This window comes from Carettochelys insculpta, chromosome 2 (genome assembly GCF_033958435.1).
Source record: "Carettochelys insculpta isolate YL-2023 chromosome 2, ASM3395843v1, whole genome shotgun sequence".
In the NCBI taxonomy this organism is placed as follows: Eukaryota; Metazoa; Chordata; order Testudines; family Carettochelyidae; genus Carettochelys; species Carettochelys insculpta.
In genome coordinates this window covers 202,334-222,666 of record NC_134138.1, presented here as the reverse complement: position 1 = coordinate 222,666, position 20,333 = coordinate 202,334, and the positions used below count along the sequence as shown (strand labels likewise).

At 45.8% G+C, this 20,333-nt stretch overlaps 1 protein-coding gene across 3 annotated transcripts in view; it reads right to left on the bottom strand.

Moving 5' to 3' along the window:
- Nucleotides 1–20,333, bottom strand: part of MAPK15 (mitogen-activated protein kinase 15) — a 235,884-nt gene that overhangs the window by 87,357 nt on the left and 128,194 nt on the right. The window contains exons 12-14 of one of the 3 annotated variants that reach the window (XM_074986371.1): nucleotides 9,157–9,311; nucleotides 6,651–6,812; nucleotides 4,781–5,654 (exon numbers count right to left, since the gene is read on the bottom strand). In XM_074986371.1, coding sequence (XP_074842472.1) covers nucleotides 5,430–5,654; nucleotides 6,651–6,812; nucleotides 9,157–9,311 — 542 coding nt within the window. In that variant the 3' untranslated portion in view covers nucleotides 4,781–5,429. Of the gene's footprint in view, nucleotides 1–4,780; nucleotides 5,655–6,650; nucleotides 6,813–7,018; nucleotides 7,121–9,156; nucleotides 9,312–20,333 lie in introns of those variants that run through there. The other 2 variants (XM_074986374.1, XM_074986373.1) reach the window with 2 other exon arrangements.

The window sequence follows — 20,333 nt, the reverse complement described above, 5'->3', positions numbered from 1 at the left end:
ATCCTCTTCAGACTCCCGAAGATTGCTGAGAGGGTGTATCCTGAATCAAAGTGCGGATTCCACGCAGAGAGATCTACCGTCGACATGGTCTTCTCTCTGAGACAGCTGCAGGAGAAATGCAGGGTGCAGAGGAAGCCACTCTATATTGCCTTCATCTACCTAACCAAGGCCTTCAACTTGGTCAGCAGGGATGGACTGTTCAAACTGCTCCACAAGATAGGATGTCCGCCACGGTTACTCAAGATGATCCAGTCTTTCCACGAAGACATGAGAGGAACAGTCCAATACGATGGCACATTATCGGATGCTTTGAGCATCAGGAGCGGCGTCAAACAAGGATGCGTCCTTGCTCCGAAATTGTTCGGGATCTTTTTCGCACTGCTCCTTAAACACGGCTTTGGATCTTCAACAGAGGGCATCGTTTTGCACACAAGAGCTGATGGGAAACTGTTTAATCTTGCAAGGCTGAAAGCTAAATCTAAGGTGCGGGAAGTCCTCATCAGAGATATGCTGTTCGCAGATGACGCTGCTGTTGTGCCACACACAGAAGACCAGCTTCAGAAGCTGCTGGATCGGTTCTCCAAAGCATGTAAGGACTTTGGGCTCTCCATCAGCCTAAAGAAGACAAATGTACTTTCTCAGGACATTGCTGTTTCTCCATCAATCAGCATTGACAACTATACATTAGAGGTCGTCCACGAGTTCATTTATCTCGGGTCTACCATCACTGACACCCTGTCGTTGGACAGTGAGCTAAATAGGAGGATCGGTAAAGCAGCCACAACTCTGTCCAGACTCAGCGAGAGAATGCGGAATAACTACAAGCTGTACACTCACACCAAAATGCAAGTCTACAGAGCCTGCATCCTCAGCACCCTCCTTTACGGCAGCGAGACTTGGACCCTGTACGCCCGCCAGGAAAAGAGGCTGAACGTCTTCCACTTGCGCTGCCTCAGGCGCATCCTTGGAATATCATGGAAGGACAGAGTGTCCAACACTACCATCCTGGAGCAAGCTGGAATCCCAACTATGCACGCCCTCCTCAGGCAGCGGCGGCTCCGCTGGCTTGGCCACATCCACAGGATGAATGATGGAAGGATCCCAAAAGACATCCTGTATGGCGAGCTAGCCTCTGGCAAAAGATCTCCCGGATGCCCCCAGTTGCGCTACAAAGATGTTTGCAAGAGAGACCTCAGGGAAGTAGACATCAAGCCAGACAGCTGGGAGGAGCTGGCAGACAATCGCAGCAGATGGAGGCAGGAACTATACAAAGGCCTTCAGAAGGGTGAGTTGAGGATCAGACAGCTAGCAAAGGAGAAGTGAGCCCACAGAAAGCACAGCAAGGACCTGCCAGACACCCATTACATATGCAACAGATGCAGCAAGGACATTCACTCTCATGTGGGTCTTCACAGTCACAGCCGATGCTGCAAATGAGGATGCCAAACGGAACTACGAAGGGCGCGTTCCATAGTCTACGTAGACTGAAGGATGCTACTACTATGCATGACGGATGGCTGAATACCAAAGGACCTCCTCTTTGGTGAACTGGCGTCTGGAAAGAGGCCAAAAGGGCGACCTAAACTGCGCTACAAGGACATGTGCAAGCGTGAACTTAGCGCTCTCTCTATCAGTGTGAACACCTGGCATTTGCTCTCCTCAGACAGGCATGCCTGGAAACAGGGAGTGAGGGAAGCTCTTGTTATGTATGAAACTACCTTGGTGAAGGAAGAGGAAGACAGGAGAGCCCTCAGGAAGATCCGTGCCCGTGACACCAGAGCGACATCTGCCTACTGCTGCTCACAGTGCAGAAAGGACTGCCACTCCCGGATTGGATTGCACAGCCACAGGAGACGCTGCTTGAATCAGTCCAACTGGGGTGCAAACCCATGATGCCTCGGGATCGAAGGATGCCTACTACTACTGGTGGGTCCTGTGGCACCTTATAGACTAACAGAAAAGTTTAGAGCATGAGCTTTCGTGAGTTAACTCACTTCTTCAGATGCATCTGAAGAAGTGAGTTAACTCACGAAAGCTCATGCTCTAAACTTTTCTGTTAGTCTATAAGGTGCCACAGGACCCTTCGTTGCTCTACAGATCCAGACTAACACGGCTACCCCTCTGATACTACTACTGGTGTGAGCAAGACATGAGAAATCATTCTTTCGCTTTATTCAGCTCTCATTAGGCTTCAATTAGAGTATCGTGTCCAGTTCTGGGCACCACATTTTAAGAAAGATGTGGAGAAATTAGAAAAGGTCCAGAGAAGAGCGGCAAGAATGATTAAAGGTCTAGATAACATGAGCTATGAAGGAAGACTGAAAGAACTGGGCTTTACAAAGGAGTAGATTTAGTGGGGACATGATAGCGGTTTTCAAGTACGTCAAAGAGGGTTAGAAGGAGGGAGAAAAATTTTTCTCCTTGGCCTTTGAGGATCAGACAAGGAGCAATGGCCATAAACTGCAGCAAGGGAGGTTTGACATTAGGAAAAACTTCCGACAGTCAGGGTGGTTAAACACTGGAATAAGTTATCTAGAGAGGTTATGGAATCTCCATTGCTGGAGATATTTAAGAGCAGGTTAGATAGGCATCTATTGGGGATGATCTCGTAATGTTTGGTCCTGCCAAGAGGGCAGGGAACTGGACTCGATGACCTCTTGAGGTCCCTTCCAGTTCTAGTGTTCTGTGATTCTATGTGGTTGCCAGTGAGAATTCTCCTGAGGTTGGGCGGCTATCTGTAGGAAAGAACAGATCTGTCACCTACGACCTGTGAGAGTGCAGCATCATATTCCAGTATACATTGTAGATTGTCAATAATCCACTGGAGGATTTTGATCTGGGGGCTATAGGTGACAACAAGCAGTGTTCTGTTACTAAGCTTCTTGGGTATATCTAGAAATAGCTGGTTTCTGGGTATTTGTCTGGCCCTGTTAATCTGTTTCTTTACTTCTCCTTTCTAATGTGCTATATGGTAAACCCTCTAGTTATGTGGGGGTTGCATTCCTGCAAACCACATGTAACTTAAATTTTCACACAATTTGCGGGGGAGATGTGAACCAGGTTGCAGTTGGGCTTGTAGGAGCTGGGAAACTGACCAGCCCACTAGGGCTGGTCAGTTTCATGGCTCCCAGAGTGGTGGGGAGCCAGGAACCAGGGTTGCCAGTTTCCCGGTCCTGCAGACAGCAGGGAGATGGGAACCAAGCAGCAGCCTTAGTCAGTTTCCTGGCTCCTGACAGTGGAGGGGAGCTGGGAAGCAGGGACAGCCTGACTCCCGGCTCCCCTCTGCTTGCAGGACCTGGGAAACTGAACAGCGCACCAGGGCTGGTCAGTTTGTTGGCTGCTTCTCCCTGCCTTCCCCCAGTGGTGCAGCTGTCAGGCTGACAGCCATGTGGCTGGGGGAAGGCTGGGAGAAGGGGTCTTAGCTTGCCTAGCTGTCCACAGGCTGACAGCCACAGAGCAGCTTCAAGTTGTGCGTAACTCGCATTAAAGCAAGTTACGCACAACTTGAAGCTACGTATTTTGAGAGTTTACTGTATGCCATCATGTGTCAACAATGCCACTCTGCCATGTATTTTAAACAAACTGAAGATATGAAGAAGAGGGTCTGTCCCACAAAAGCTCGTCATTTAATAAATAATATTGTGAGTTTTTAAAATGCTTTGAGATTTTGTGAAGATACAGACTAACACAGCTACCTCTCTGAGACTAAGAACTCCTTGATTAATCCATTCCTTTCCTACTCTAGTGTGTGACATGTATGAACGGCAGCCATTCAATAACAAGTAGGACATTTTCATGTCACCCTCCTATTTGTGAGTTAATGGATGGCTGATCAGCCCAATTCTGGAGGCACAGATCTTATCACAGACAGGGCAGGTATTGGTAGCTGTTGGAGGGCTGCAGGGTAGTTTTTGATGCTCTTTCCTTCTTCTCTGCCTCTCCTCATCTACACTGTGGTGGGACCTCTCAAATTGCACCACCCCCTCAAGGATTACCACTTTCCACTGGGGACAGTCCTGGGCAAGGTTCTCCCACGTGTTGACGTCAAAGCTGTGCTTTATCATGTGTGCCTTCAGAATGTTCTTAAATTGCTTCTGTTGGTCCCCAATGCTCCTCTGTCCTTCCTCCAACTCAGAAAACAGAATCTGTGTTGGGATGTGCTGATCAAACATCTGAACCATGTGACCAGCCCAATGAAGGTAATGATGAATGATGATGGGATATGTATATCCATCACCAGCTCCTTACACTGTGTATTATTGTAATTCTCTCAGAAACAATAAAAGTCACTTCTGAGAAAAGCTAGCTAAATAAACTATATTTTGAATTTATAGGGAAAACTGGAGATATGATGGGCAAACAAGAGTTCAAAAATTTTTCAGAGGGGGTGACAGGAAACTATTTAAAACACACTAGCTTTAACATTTTTGTTTCTGATTGAAACATATTACTTAACAATGAGATGAGGCTTGTGAAACTTCATGGACAATGGCTGCTTTAGGGGAAAGGTGACAGGAGAAATTATTTGAAAGACCATTATTAAAGTGGGAAGCTATCTTTAGCCTTAACTATGATGGGGCTACTGTTGCTCCATAACAACTTTATGATGGCACAGGAAAGGAATCTTATGAAGTGCTGCTTTCTGGGAGAGAAAAGTAACTGTATAATGAGTATCAAGATATTAGACAAAGAAGCATTCCCCTAGTGATTTTTCTTTCATTCACTATCCTACACAGCAGACAACAGACTGTGAAAGGAAGGTACTTCCCTCAGTGAAATATGTTGTTTATTATTACAATACATACAAGAGTATATCCACACATGAATGTTATAGTATTAAATCCATTGGAGTAAAATACATAAATAAAGTAAATTCCTACTTTATTGAATATTGGAGTAAGAGAAAACTTATTTTTGTAACCCAAAAGGACATGGGAACTAACAGGAACTAAAGTGAAGGCAATTGAAGATATCCATGGTAAAATTAGTTGTGGTTTTAGAGAAAGGCTTATTCTTAGATACTCGCTCCTCTCCAAAATTTGGATTCAATGAACACAAATTGATGCCAATAGAGATGGACAAATCAACCTGGATATAACTAACAACACAAGCCAGCATCAGAATTAAGCATCTTTTTGTAGCCATCAGTGATACTGGATATGAAGAATAGTATGTAAAGATAGGCCTACAACATCATACGGAAATGATGAGCCCCCTGCCTACCTTATGTCACTGCACAGGCTTGAGAAGTTAAATGGATCAGAACACTCCTGCTCTCTTGCTCAGAGAGTCAACTGTGCCCCTTATGGTGACTGCAGGGAGTACATCTCTAGCATCTGGGGTCCTGCCAAATGCCTAAAAGTGGAGTTGTACATCAGCTGTTTGTTCTCTACAGAGTCTGTGGAAAGGTGACTGTACTCCTCTTGTACTCAGTGCTGGTGTGTACTCAATGCTGCTGCCAGCTGGGAGGAATTTGATATTGGTAGATTCTGGAGTGCAGATTTACATATGGTCCCATAGGATTGAGAGTAACTGCCCATCGATGCTTTGGGATCTCCAGTAGCTCCCATATTTGCTGTGACCTGGAACATCTTTTTACTGGACTTCAGAAGAAGGTGAGCATCTTTGCAATGAACTTGTGAGTTCCTTGGATTCTGTGTGAGAAAGAAAATCCAAGCCACCTTAGGCATTCTAAATCAGCTCCTCATAGGCTATGTCTACACAAGAGGCTTTCCCTGGCAAAACTGGGCTTTTGTTGGGGAAAATCGTGGAGCATCTACACACAAAACGAGCTTTGTTGAGAGTTTGTCAATAAAACCAGGCATATCCGCTGGCAGTATTATACCGCTCCCCGTTCAGGTATAACACCTCTCTTGACAGTAACAGAGAGATAGCCATGCTAGTCTATATACTATCAAAACAAAAGAGCAGTCCAGTAGCACTTTAAAGACTAACAAATAATTTATTAGGTGATGAGTTTTTGTGGGACAGACCAACTTCTTCAGATCATAGCCATACCAGAACAGACTCTGTTGGCAAAACAGCGGTGTAGATGCTCCAGGGCCCTTTTTGCCAAAAGACAGAGCTTCTGGTTTGCCAGGCAGCCCTGTTTGATGAGCTTCCAGTCAGCCATTCTGTCAAGAGAGTGCTGGGCAGTCTGGCTTTTCTCTGTCACCAGACCGGATTGCTCTTTTGGTCTGCTTTTTTGTGTAGAGGCAATTCGTTGATACAAGTTTTGTTGGGAAATCCCTTCCTACAGTGACTTCTGTCAACAGAGGATTCTCTTGTAGATGTAGCCATACGGAAACAAGGGAGCGTGGAAATGGAATGGTTTCAGGAGTGGCACAGACTCTGGCTCTAAAGAGGGGTAGGGCAAAGCTCAGGATTTTGGGAAGGAAAAGCGGCAAAGGGCAGGACTGTCAAGAAGGTAAAGGAGAGGAAGCTGCAAAGGAGAAAGATGATAGGCTGAGTCCACAACAGGGAAAAATGCAGTAGGGGGTCAGACAAGATATGGCATAGGCTATGATCCCACCATATAAATCAGAGTTTGTCTTGAGCCTGAGTTTGAAAGAAAAGATGTACACCTGCAGGTACATTGTGCGGCTACAATCAGCCATCTGAAATACTGAAAGACAAATGCTCATACTCACTATTCTGGTACCAGCTGCTGTTACCCCAGCCTTTATGGGAGAGTCCTTCCTGGTCAGGCGGTTGTTGATAGCAGCTTCCTGTGCCTGGCTGGGTAGTGAAAATGATCTATGGTTTGATACAGATGGACCCTGAAAGTCATGACCTTTTGGCACTTGCTGAGTCTAGAGGAGAAATGTATTAGTGACAGGGCTGAGCAGTGGGGCTGCAATGTCTGGCAGCTCCTGCAGTTAGGAGATTTTCAGTATTTTGTAAAAAATAAAAAAGCTCTTCTCTTGTTATCATCATGAAATAAGTGGAATTCTTGAAGAACAGGATTTACTAGGAGAGTACAGTTGTAGTTTTCACATCTGGGGTGATTGCTTCCATTTATATTCCTTTTTCTGGGTGGCTAACCCTTTCTGTAGCAGTGCACGGGAACAAGCAAGCATTAACTCTTCAAAAACTTTGCTTCTTCTATTCAACTTCTCTCCTAGATTTGACAATGAGCACATGCGCAGTGGTTGGCATATACATGCTCCAAACACACGGCCTGTTAACTAGCACTTGATAACTAATTCACCAGCAGCAACATCATGGCTACGTCTACACGTGAAGCCAACATCAAAATAGCTTATTTCGATGTAGCAACGAATAACGTCTACACGTCCTCCAGGGCTGGCAACGTCGATGTTCAACTTCGACGTTGCGCGGCACCACATCGAAATAGGCGCTGCGAGGGTACGTCTACATGCCAAAGTAGCACACATCGAAATAAGGGTGCCAGGCACAGCTGCAGACAGGGTCACAGGGTGGACTCAACAGCAAGCCGCTCCCTTAAAGGGCCCCTCCCAGACACAGTTGCACTAAACAACACAAGATCCACAGAGCCGACAACTGGTTGCAGACCCTGTGCCTGCAGCATGGATCCCCAGCTGCCACAGCAGCAGCCAGAAGCCCTGGGCTAAGGGCTGCTGCCCACGGTGACCATAGAGCCCCGCAGGGGCTGGAGAGAGAGCATCTCTCAACCCCCCCAGCTGATGGCCGCCATGGAGGACCCGGCAATTTCGACGTTGCGGGACGCAGATCGTCTACACGGTCCCTACTTCAACGTTGAACGTCGAAGTAGGGCGCTATTCCGATCCCCTCATGAGGTTAGCGACTTTGACATCTCGCCGTCTAATGTCGAAGTTAACTTCGAAATAGCGCCCGACGCGTGTAGCCGCGACGGGCGCTATTTCGAAGTTAGTGCCGCTACTTCGAAGTAGCGTGCACGTGTAGACACAGCTCATATCTGCCTAACTTGTGGCAGACCACTTTAATCACCAGATGGACTACATGCACAATGGAACTCAAAGTCATAATACTGCCTCCTGAGGGTACAAAACAATGATCATTCTCCTCTTCTTCAAGAGAAATACATTCATGGACACTAGAAGAATTGCTATTATGTCTTGTAATCCTTGTGAAGTTACTCTAAACTACTGTTTCAAAATTTGGTTAAGAACCCTGGATCTCCAGGATGGAAAATTCTTTGTCATCCAGTTCATATAGAAAAGCTCTATGCCTAGAATCATAGAATTGTAAGTCTAGAAGGGACCTCAGGAGGTCATCTCGTACAGCCCCCTGCCTAAAACAGGATTAAACCCAACTAAATCATCCTAGCCATGACTATGTCAAGACGGGCCTTAAAAACCTCTAGGGATGGAGATTTTACTACCTGTCTTAGTATTGCTTTCTCATGCTTCACCTCCCTCCTTGTGAAATAGTGTTTCCTAAAGTCCAACCTATACCTCTCCCTCTGTAACTTCAGACCATGGTTCCTTGTTCTGCCATCCATCACCACTGATAACAGTCTCTGTCCATCCTCTTTAGAACCCCCTTTCAGGCAGTTGAAGGCTGCTATCAAATCACTCCTCAGTCTTCTCTTCCGCAAACTAAATAAGCCCAGATCTCTCAGCGTCTCCTCATAGGTCATGTGCTTCAGCCCTGTAATCATTTTTGTTGCCCTCCAGTAAACCTGGTCCAATGCAGCCACATCTTTTCTATACTGGGGGGCTCAGAACTGGACACAATACTCCAGATGTGGCCTCACCAGTGCCTACTAGAGGGGAATAATAACTTCTCTGGATCTGCTGGAAATGCTTCTCCTAATGGACCTTAATATGCCATTAGCCTTCTCGACTACAAGGGCAAATTGTTCTCCTCTCTTTGAAGCCTTCTATTTGAAGTCCCTGGGAAGGGAAACATATCAGTCTTCTATGTGGACACAGTGGGATCATTATTCATGCTTTTGTAGACTGCGGGAAATGTCAGATGACAGACCCTCCGTATGTCCAATGGAATTGTAGTATTTACCTTAGTCACAAGAAGCCCATTGGCTGTTTTATGCTCTTCTAACTGAGCAAATCATAGACCAACCTGACTTACCCTTAACAGTAGAACTCTAATTGAAGGAAAATGAAAACTCGTTTTCCCCCCATAGCAACTTAGATCCCTGCAAACTGGTCCTGTGTGACGACTACTTACATTGCATGGATTTTGTATGCTTGTTGCAGGTGGCTGAGTACTCGTGTTCACCCATGTGATCTGTCTTCCAAGTGTCCTATTGATGGAGGATGTTCTCTGCTGCTGAAGAAGTGGTGCTGAATGGTTCCTGGCCATTATAACAGAACTCAGATTAGCTGCAGGAAGAAAAAACACAAGACAGAGAAAAGAGGATAAATTAGAGTGAAGAGAATGAAGGATAAACCACAGATGGTAAAGTCAGAGCCAGATCAGAGAGATTTTGAAAGAGACAACAAAGAAAGAAGCTTGTAGAGAAAAAAAGAAAAGATAGGAAGGTGGGGAAGGATAAGGTATATCTAATACCATCTTCCCAACAGGGAGGAAACGAGCAAAGGTGGAAGAAACAGCGGGCAGAGAAGAGAAAGAGACAGAGAGACAGAATGAGAATTGTGCAGAAGCAAACAGAGACAAAGTGGGTCTTGAATATTGAGAGAGAAAAAAAACAAGGAATTTCAAAGGGGGTTGAACAGGAAATAGAAAGATTATTCACTAAAATCCTTTGAGATAGATGTTCTTTTGGGTGCTCCATTTTAGATGAGCCTGCATTCCTATGCTTGTAATGGAGTTTTTTAATAGCAGGGCCTAGTCGTGTTGCACACACACTGCCCCCATCTCTTGCAACTTCTGGTGGTTACAGAGCACTGTGCAACCAATATCTCCCCAGTTCCTTCTTTACCACAGTCTCCAGCTTACTGAGTAGAGGGAAGGAAGAAAGGTAGTCAAGCGCCCACAGAGACAACCATCTCAAAAGAACCCCATTTACTGCACAGGTTGAGTAGACACTTCTTCTCTGAGGCATGTCCCTGTGCATGCTCTATTTAAGGTAACTTTAGAGCAGCACCAATAAGTGGAAGTGAGGGGTTTTGGCATTGCAGTCATGGTGGATGATAAAACCTAAAGTCCAAATAGAATGTCTGATGATGAGTGTTGCTCTATGACATTACACTGTATGAACATATGGGCAGACATCCAGATTACTGATTTACAGCTGTCCATAATAAGCAGATTTGTTGAGGAAGAATAATGATGTAGAGTCTTCCGGTAAGTGTGAGAGGTCCCTGGGAGTAAACCTCTTGATGACCATAACAATTTTGACAGCTTCTGTTTAGCTATAGCAATTCCCTTATGTCAATCCATAATGGAAAGAAGTAACTTTGATGATTTTGTGACAGTCTTTATCCTGTCACTGTAAAATCCTAGTGCTCTCCCGACAAAATAGGTTTGGAATTTTGTTTCTTGTTGTGAGGTTTAAGGAAGAAGAATGGGAGAGGAATGGGCTAACTCAAATGGAATGAGGAAGCTACTTTAGGTAAATAATTGTGGATGTGGCCTTTGGGTAACTTTGCTTTTCAAAAATTTTGTGTACAGAAGGCATGACACGAGGGCTCCCAGTTCTCCAAATAGTTGGGCAGACGTGGTAGTGATGAGACAGGCCACCTTCCTTAAAAGATAGAGAACAGAACACTTCACTAACCATTCAAAAGGGGTCCCGTAAGGTCTTCCAGCTTCAGATTGGGGTCCCATGATGGAGTAGTGGCTCATATTTCAGGGTGAAGTTTACAAAAACCCCTCAGAAAGTGTTTAGTGCTTGTTTGGGTGAAGACTGAGAATTCTTACATTTTGTGGTGGAAAGCCATGATTGACGCAGTATATGTTCTGGCTGAGAGACCCAATTTGTGAAGTTCCGGTATATAGTGCAGTACTATTGGTGAAGGAAAGACTTTGTGGCTTTCTCTCTCTCCTGGTACACCAACAGAGAGAGAGACAGTGTGTGGCTGTTTTCCCTCTGTGTGTTTTCTCCTGCTTTGGGCAGGGGACTGGACTCGATGACTTTCTGATGTCTCTTACAGCTGTAGGACTCCATGGCTGGGTCTACACTAGCACCAACCTTTCAAAAGGAGGATGCTAATGAGACACTTCAGCATATGCTAATGAGGCACTGCAATGAATATGCAGCGCCTCATTAGTATAATGGTGGCCACAGCACTTCAAAAGTGCTGCATTTGATCGCACGCAGCTAATCTACACGGGGTCCTTTTTGAAAGGACCCCGCACATTTCGAAATCCCCTTATTCCTATAACCAAATAGGAATAAGGGGATTTCGAAATGTGCGGGGTCCTTTCAAAAAGGACCCCGCGTAGACGAGCTTCACGCAATGGAAAGCAGCACTTTTGAAGTGCTGTGGCCACCACTATACTAATGAGGCGCTGCATATTCATTGCAGCACCCCATTAGCTTATGCCAAAGCGTCTCATTAGCATCCCACTTTCGAAAGAGGGGTGCTACTGTAGACATAGCCTATGAGTCTATGACACTAGTTTTTAACTAGTATGCTGTGTCACACTGGTGTGTCGTGCGAACTGTTGAAAAGTGCCATGAAACTTCATGAATTTCCTGGGGAAACTGAATACCCCATGCCAGCTGGAGCACAAACAGCAAGGTTTCCTGAGTCCCAGTTTGCACAGGGCTCGTCAATCCCTCCCCCCAGCACCGGCTCTTTGCTGACCTCACAGGACCCCGTTTGCACTGGGAGACAGCTGAAATTCTGCTTCTGGCCTGCATGAGCTGGTGGGGGGAGCCCACCCCCATTCCCTGCTGTGGCAAGGGGGGAAGATGGAGGGTAGGAACCTGTTGGAGCTGGGATGCAGTTTAGATGCCGTGTCCTGGCTCCAACAGGCTGGCAGGAGGGAAGCCTGCTTTCAGTGGTTACTCATTTAACTCAACATCCCTAGCATGCTGTTGAGCAGATTTTGAAAATGAGTCTGTGCTCACTGTCTAAGACTGTGTATTCTGTGTTGGATTTGAAATATTAATGCTTTAAATCCTTGTTTAGCTTGTTGTATGCACTACTATGTTGCAAACCTCTCCAGTAAGTAAATGTGATGTTTATGAGCAATCAATTCAGCTGAAAATATTGGGTGTGCCATGGAATAATTTGTCTCAGTGAAGTGTGCTGTGTTACTGAAAACATTGGGAACCACTCTTCCATGAAATAGTCATAATTTGTCTATTCTGGCACCCTGTTTGGAACCTCTTCCATTTGTGCAAGTAGGTACATCAGATAGAAGATCTTCTGCTGTTTAAAAGAATGTCTCTTGCCTGTCTCAGAAAAGGCCATTTCATTGTCTTGTAACCAAGGAGTAGCCATGCCTTCAGCTGGAGTCTTGCTAGATTCAGATGGTGGACCTGGCCTTCGTCCTGTGATATGAAATGTGGTAGTAGGTGAAGAGTGCATGGTGCACATATAGCCATCCTTTTGTGGTTAGGAAACCATGTCTGTCTAGGCCACATGGGGCTTATCAAGATGACTCTGGAGTTGTTGGTCCTGAGCTTGCTTATGACTGTTATGTTTAATAAAAAATACTCTTTTGTTTAAAATCAAGCTCAGTGTAAATCAATATTACATGGGGAGGCCTACCGCTATGCATATCTCCCTTTTCTTGATAAAGGGGGCTTACCTAATGAGCCCTTCTTGTGCAAATCTTTTGCACAGAGACAGGTTTATTTGGGGTTTCAATCCCTTCTGGGGATTGATTTCCTAGGTGCTATGTCTTAGAACTGCACCTGCCCAGAGCTGTGGTTAATCCATGTCTGCATGACTCTGCCAAGGGAGGGCGGTAACCCAAACCCTGTGCTGTAGATGGGGGAATCTAGCTCAGCAGAACTTGGCGATAAGGAGCCCCAGAGAGCAAGAAGGCAGGTATCAGTGGCCTGATCAGCACACCAGGGAACAAGAGGTCTTCTGTGACTGCACCAGATCACACCCTTGTCTGCTGAGATAGGTTACTGCCACCACAAACGCCTTAGAGAATAACCATGGAGCAGTGGATAATCCAATGGGGAGTACTTTGTACTGGAATTTTTTGAACTGGAAGCTTTTCCCAGAACAAATCAGAGACAACTTTTGTGTGAGGGATGTATCATTATATGAAAGTATGCATCCTGGTGGTTGAGAGCTGGAAGCCACTCTCTTCTTTTTAGTACTGGGATTATTGTTGCCAACATAGTCATCCTGAATCACATTGTTTTCCTGAATTTTTTGAATCATCATAAATTGAAAATTAGCCTCCATCTTCTAGTATTTTTTCTTGGTTAAAAATAGTGGGAATAAAAACAGTTCTCTCTGTGTTGCATTGGTATTGTTTTTACTGTGCCTCAGTGTATGAAATGATTTTTCCTAGAATTAGATGTTCACAAAAGGGGTCCCTGAAAAGGGAAAGGAAAGAAAATGGGCTGAAAGAATGGAGGTAAATCGGGTGGACTAGCCAGTCTTGATAATCTCTAACACCCATTTGTTTGATATGATGGTCTGCCATGCTGGGTGGAATGGGGCCAGATGGTCTCTGAATGGATGAACTGTTGTGGATGCTTCCAGCACTTTTAAGTGTGGGAGGTATTTTGAGACCTTGACCAAATCCTCAGAATTGTTTAAAAGGGGGTTGTTGGAATGTTGAAGGCTGAGAAGGGAGGGTTTTTTCTTCTTGGCGGTCACTCGATAACAAGTAGGACATCTGGATTGCATCCTCAGCAAGTTTGCGGATGACACCAAGCTAGGAGGAGAGGTAGATATGTTGGAAAGTGGAGATAGGATCCAGAGTGACCTGGATAAATTGGAGGATTGGGCCAAAAGAAATCTGATGTGGTTTGACAAGGAGAAGTGTAGAGTCCTGCATCTGGGGTGGAAGAATCCCAAGCATTGTTATAGGCTGTCTGCTGTTCCTCGGAATGGTCAGAAGCCACACTCGGATTCTGGGAGAATTTCTTCTGAGAGTGATAGGAGTCAGTTTGCAAGGATTTGAGCTAAGAGTTTCCCCGCCATTCCAAGGAGGGAGATGCCACAATAGTTTCCACAGTCTGACTTGTTGCCCTTCTTGAAAAGACTGATGGTCAGTGTCTCTCTGAAATCTTGTGGCATCTGCTCCCTATATCAGATCCTGAGAATCAGAAGGTGGAGCTGTTGTGGAGCTCTGGCTCACCTTCTTTGAAGACTTGGGTGGGGATTCTGTCTAGTCCGGTTGCCTTGTTGCACTTCATGGCTTTGATTGCAGATTTGATCTCACTCGTGGTAGGAAGTGTTGCAAGATCATCTCTAGGAAATTGGTGAGGGATTTGGTCAATGTCACCTCTCTGTTGTGCAACTGATGTTGCTTTGCCAGGCCCTAAAGGTTTTCCTTTTTGCCTCAATCAAATGTTCAATTTCCATATCATTCTCATCAAACCAGTCCTGATGCTTCCTGGTCTGGTAGCTGGCAGTTTCTCCACATGCTCCAATGATGGTATTTTTCAACTGACACCGGTGTTCTTCCACATCTTCAGGGTGCACTGTTGGCAGATGCCTTTTGAGCACTATCTGGAAGTCACTTTGTCTGATGAGGTCCTTCAAGCCTTGTACATTGATCTTTCACTGGATCTGTTTCCTCTGACTTCTCTGTTTGGTAACAATCCTAATCACCATAGTGGATCAAATAAGGCAGTGATCAGTCCAGCAGGCATCAGCACTTGTCATTGCATGTGTGAGAAGGACACTACACCGATCCCAGGCTCAGACAATGACCTAGTCTATGAGGTGCCAGTGCTTCGATCAAGGATGTTGCCATGGGGTCTTAAATTTGTTTTTCTGGCAAAGAGGGTGTTTGTGATGATGACCTTTTGTTCCCCACATTTTGTGAGGCAGAGCACTCCACTGGAGTTGCCTTAGCCGACTCTTTCTTTTCCAACAGTAGTCTGCAGAGAGCCACGTATTTTCCGACCGTTGAATTGAAATTTCTGTTTTGCAGCCCTCTGCCACTGCAGGTGACATTGCTACTAAGATTGTGAATAAGTCACAGATCTAGATCTTTCCATCAAATAGTAATCACCTTGATTTTTCTTGTGTGTAGGTGTGTGTTTGTTCGAGAATCTTGGAGTTTGCTCTAGCGTCCTTCAAAATGTGAAGAGACTTACCTGTTTTGACTGAAACTAGCTTGGGGTTTTCAAACAGGAAATCCTCAACAGTTGATTTTATCTCTTTGGAAAAACCAGAGAAGTAGAGCCAGGAAGCTCATTGCATCGATATGGCCATGGTGATGAAATGTGTCACTGTGTCTACAGTGTCCAGTGATGTTTGTAAAACCATGCAAGCTAGGAGATCATCCTCAGGAATAAAAGCGTTCAAATGTTCTTTTTTTTACCCTCAGGCATACGCTCAATAAAGTCTAATACAGCTTTGAGTAATTTGACTGGTTGTATTTGTCCACTACTGCTTTATAGTTGCCAGCTTAAACTGTAGGATCATTGAAGAGTAGAATCATAGAACCATAGGGCTGGAGGGGACCTCAGGAGGTCACCTAGTCCAGCCCCCTGCTTCATGCAGGATCAACCCCATCTAAGTCATCCCAGCCAGGATCTTCTCAAGCAGGGACTTAAAAACCTCTAGGGATGGACAATCCACCACCTCTCTAGGCAACACATTCCAGTGCTTCACCAACCTCCTGGTGAAGTACTTTTCCCTAATATCCAACCTACGCCTCTCCCTCTGTAACTTCAGACCACTGATCCTTGTTCTGCTATCTGACATCACTGAGAACAGTTTCTCACCCTCCCTTTTAGAGCTCCCCTTCAGGAAGTTGAAGGCTGCTATTAAATCACCCCTAAGTCTTCTCTTCTGCAAACGAAACAAGACAAAATCCCTCAGCCCCTCCTCATAGGTCATATGCTCCAGCCCCTTAATCATTTTTGTTGTCCTCTGCTGAACCTGCTCCAGCACATCCACATCCTTTTTATACTGGGGGCCCCAAAATTGGACACAATATTCCAGATGTGGCCTCACCAGTGCTGAATAGAAGGGAACAACAACTTCTGTAGATCTGCTCAAAATGGTCCTCCTAATGCACTCTAATATGCTGTTAGCCTTCTTGGCTACAAGGGCACACTGTTGACTCATATGCAGCCTTACATCTACCATAACCCCTAGGTCCCTTTCCACTGTACTGCTGCTTAGCTAGTCGGTCCCCAGCCTACAACAATGCTTGGGATTCTTCCGCCCCAGCTGCAAGACTTAACACTTCTCCTTGTTGAACCACATCAGATTTCTTTTGGCTCAATCCTCCAATTTATCTAGGTCACTCTGGATTCTATCTCTACCCTCCTACGTATCTACCTCTCCTCCTTGCTTTGTGTCGTCTGCAAACTTGCTGAGGGTGCAATCCAGTCCCTCATCCAGGTCACTAATAAAGATGATGAACAACACTGGCCCTAGAACCAAGCCTTGTGGCACTCTACTTGACACCAACCATCATCCATATATTGAGCCATTGACCACTACCCGTTGGGCCCGACCGTCAAGCCAACTTACTATTCATCTTAGCAGTAGGCACCCTTCAGTCTGCATAGACTATGGATCATGCCCTTTATAGTTTCAATTGAGAACTTTATTTACAGCGTCTACTGTGACTATGAAGACCCACACGAGAGTGACAGTCCTTGCTGCATCTCTTGCAGATGTGGTGGGTGTCTGGCAAGTCCTTATTGTGCTTTCTGTGCGCTCGCTTCTCCTCTGCTAGCTGTCTGATCCTCATCTCGCCCTTCTGAAGGCCCTTGTGTAACCCCTGCCTCCATCTGCTGCAGTCGTCTTCCTAGTTGTCCAGCTCGATGTCTACCTCTCTGAGGTCTCTCTTGCAGACATCTTTGTAGCGCAACTGGGGGCGTCCGGGAGGTCTTTTGCCAGAGGCTAGCTCACCATACAGGATGTCTTTTGGAATCCTTCCATCATTCATCCTGTGGACGTGGCCAAGCCAGTGGAGCCGAGACTGCCTGAGGAGGGTGTGCATGGTTGGGATTCCAGCTTGCTCGAGGACAGCGGTGTTGGTCACTCTGTCCTTCCATGATATTCCAAGGATGCGCCTGAGGCAGCGCAAGTGGAAGACGTTCAGCCTCTTTTCCTGGTGGGTGTACAGGGTCCAAGTCTCGTTGCCATAAAGGAGGGTGCTGAGGATGCAGGCTCTGTAGACTTGCATTTTGGTATGAGTGTACAGGTTGTTGTTATTCCATACTCTCTTGCTGAGTCTGGACAGAATTGTGGCTGCTTTGCCGATCCTCCTGTTTAGCTCAGTGACCAACGACAGGGTGTCAGTGATGGTGGACCTGAGGTAAACGAACTCGCGGACGACCTCTAACGTATAGTTGTCAATGCTGATTGATGGGGATTCAGGAACATCCTGACTGAGCAGGTTTGTCTTCTTTAGGCTGATGGTAAGCTCAAAGTCCTTGCACGCTTTGGAGAACTGATCCAGCAGTTTTTGAAGCTGGTCTTCTGTGTGAGACACTACAGCAGCATTGTCTGCAAACAGCATGTCTCTGATGAGGACTTCCCACACCTTAGACTTAGCTTTCAGCCTTGCAAGATTAAACAGTTTCCCACCAGGTCTTGTGTGCAGCAAGATGCCCTCTGTTGAAGATCCAAAGGCATGCTTCAGGAGGAGTGCAAAGAAGATCCCAAACAATGTCGGAACAAGCACGCATCCTTGTTTGACGCTGCTCCTGATTCTGAAAGCATCCGATAATGCACCATCAGGTTTTTGTATATTGCCATTTCTGATATTCATATATTGCCATTTCTGATATCTGATTTGTGTGCGTTTATTCTTTTACGTAGAGACTGTCCAGTTTTACCGATGTATATAGCAGAGGGCCATTGCTGGTAGATACCAATATAATTTATGCCATCATGTGCCAGCAATGCCCCTCTGCTATATACATCGGACAAACTGGACAGTCTCTACGTAAAAGAATAAACGCACACAAATCAGATATCAGAAATGGCAATATACAAAAACCCGTAGGACAGCACTTCAATCTCCCAGGCCACACAGTAGCAGACTTAAAAATAGCTATCCTACAGCAAAGAAATTTCAGGACCAGACTCCAAAGAGAAATTTCTGAGCTACAATTCATCTGCAAATTCGATGCCCTCAGCTCTGGCTTAAACAAAGACTGCGAATGGCTGGCTAAATACAGAACCAGCTTCCCCTCCCTGGGTGTTCACACCTCCAGATCAACTGCTGGTAGTAAGCCTCACCCTTGCTGACTGGGCTAACCTTGTTATCCCCACCCTTGCTCTGGCTTATTCATACCCGGCCCTGCAGATTTCCAAGACCAGCATCTGATGAAGTGAGTCTGTGCTCACGAAAGCTCATGCTCAAAACTTTTCTGTTAGTCTATAAGGTACCACAGGACCCTTCATTGCTGTTACAGATCCAGGCTAACACGGCTACCCCTCCGATACTTGTCAGGTTCAGGAACCTTAAGCCTCACGCACCCAGTGAGGCAGGTGAACTGTGGTGGGACAGTACCCTATTGGCTGGGGGCTGCCCAGTTTGAGGCGGGCGGTGACTGTCCAGTGAGATGCGAGGATCTCTCCCACCGTCAAAGGCAACCCCTGGCACTCGTTCTCTACGCCAATCGAGCAAGAGCTTATAACCAGCATCTGTTGCCTCCCATGTTGATGCAATGCTGTTCAGCGATGCCGGAGTACTTCTCCAGGCGTGAGCCTGGGCACTTATTATGGAGGCTCTGGGCTGCCCAGACACCAGTGTCCTCCTCACGGCTTTACTGATATAGTCCAAAGGAGAGGATAACCTCCACGTCTAGTACCAGCTCAGCTGCAGGAGTTGCCGGGACAGTGCCAGAAGTTGACACCGAACCGCCTTCGGACTCCATTCCCGATTTTGTGTCAGGGTTTACTCTCTTAGCCTTGCTCCTTCCCAGGATAACCCACAAGGCCTGTTACCTCGTCATAGAAGCTAATCAGATTGCTCAGCCAGGACTTGCCCTTGGTGAATCCATGTTAGTGACTTTTGATCACTTTCCCCTCTTCCAAGTGCTCCAAAATGGACTCTTTGAGGATCCCCTCCATTATTTTCCCAGCGGTTGAGGTAAAGCTGACCGGTCTATAGTTTTCTGCATTGTCTTTCTTTCCTGTTTTTAAGATGGGCACTATGTTTGCCTTTTTCCAGTCATCTGGGATCTCTCCTGATTTCCAAGAGTCTTCAAAGATAATAGCCAAAGGCTCAGCAAATGACATATGCCAATTCCCTCAGTACCCCTGGGTGCATTAAATCTAGACCCATGGATTTGTATACATCTAGTTTTTCTAGATAGCTCAGAACTCATTCCTTCCCCACAGATGGCTGCCCTCCACCTCCCCATACAGCATTGTTTAGCACTGTAATGTGGGAGCTGTCTTTGTCCGTAAAGATGGAGGCGAAAAAAGCATTGAGTACTTCAGCTTTTCTTACATTATCTGCCACTAGGTTACCTCTCTCATCCACTAACAGCCTCACACCTTCTTTGATAACCCACTTATTGTTAATATGCCTGCAGAAACTCTTGTTGTTCCTCTTCACACCCCTTGCCAGCTGCAGTTCCAATTGTGCTTTTGCTTTCCTGATTATTCCCCGGTACGCTCCAGCCATATGTTTATATTCCTCCTTAGTCGACTGTCCATGTTTCCAGCCTGTATCATATGGGGTGAATCTGGAATGTTGTTGTCTACACCATTTGTTCACAGCCTTTACCACAACAGATTTTAGTGTGGGGTACAAAAATAGGAATTCCATCCTTTTGAAGGAATAATCTTTTTATCTACTTTTTTTGCAGTGTGCCAGAACTGTTACTGGGGTTTGTCAGATGGTCTTAAGCAGGTTATGAGAGCCTCATTTATTTGCAGCACAATTTTGGAGAAGGTTGAAGTCTGGAGGATGTCCAGTAAGTTATGCTGGGACTGCCCCTTCTTCCTGTGGCATATCCAGGGAATCTGCAATTCTCTTAAACAGCTGCTGGAACTATTTAAAGTCATTCTCCATAGGGTTGTAGAGGCATGAGAGTTTCATTTCAGAAAGAGGATGAAAAATTGGCAGTTGATGCAACTTCCTGATCCAAAGTGTCCTCTAATTTCTCAGGTGCATATGGTCTTTGGCCTGCATGGTACTCACAGTTTTGGATGGTCCCACTGCTTCAGAGTTGTATTGTCCTGGTGTGGTCGGTATTGATGAGGTTTGACAAATCAGAGAACACTGTCTTTTTAATGGATTCCCATGGAAGATTAGTGTTCACTTCTTTGTTGCCTCTTTTTGGCACAAGGCAAAGTGAGGGTGGCAGA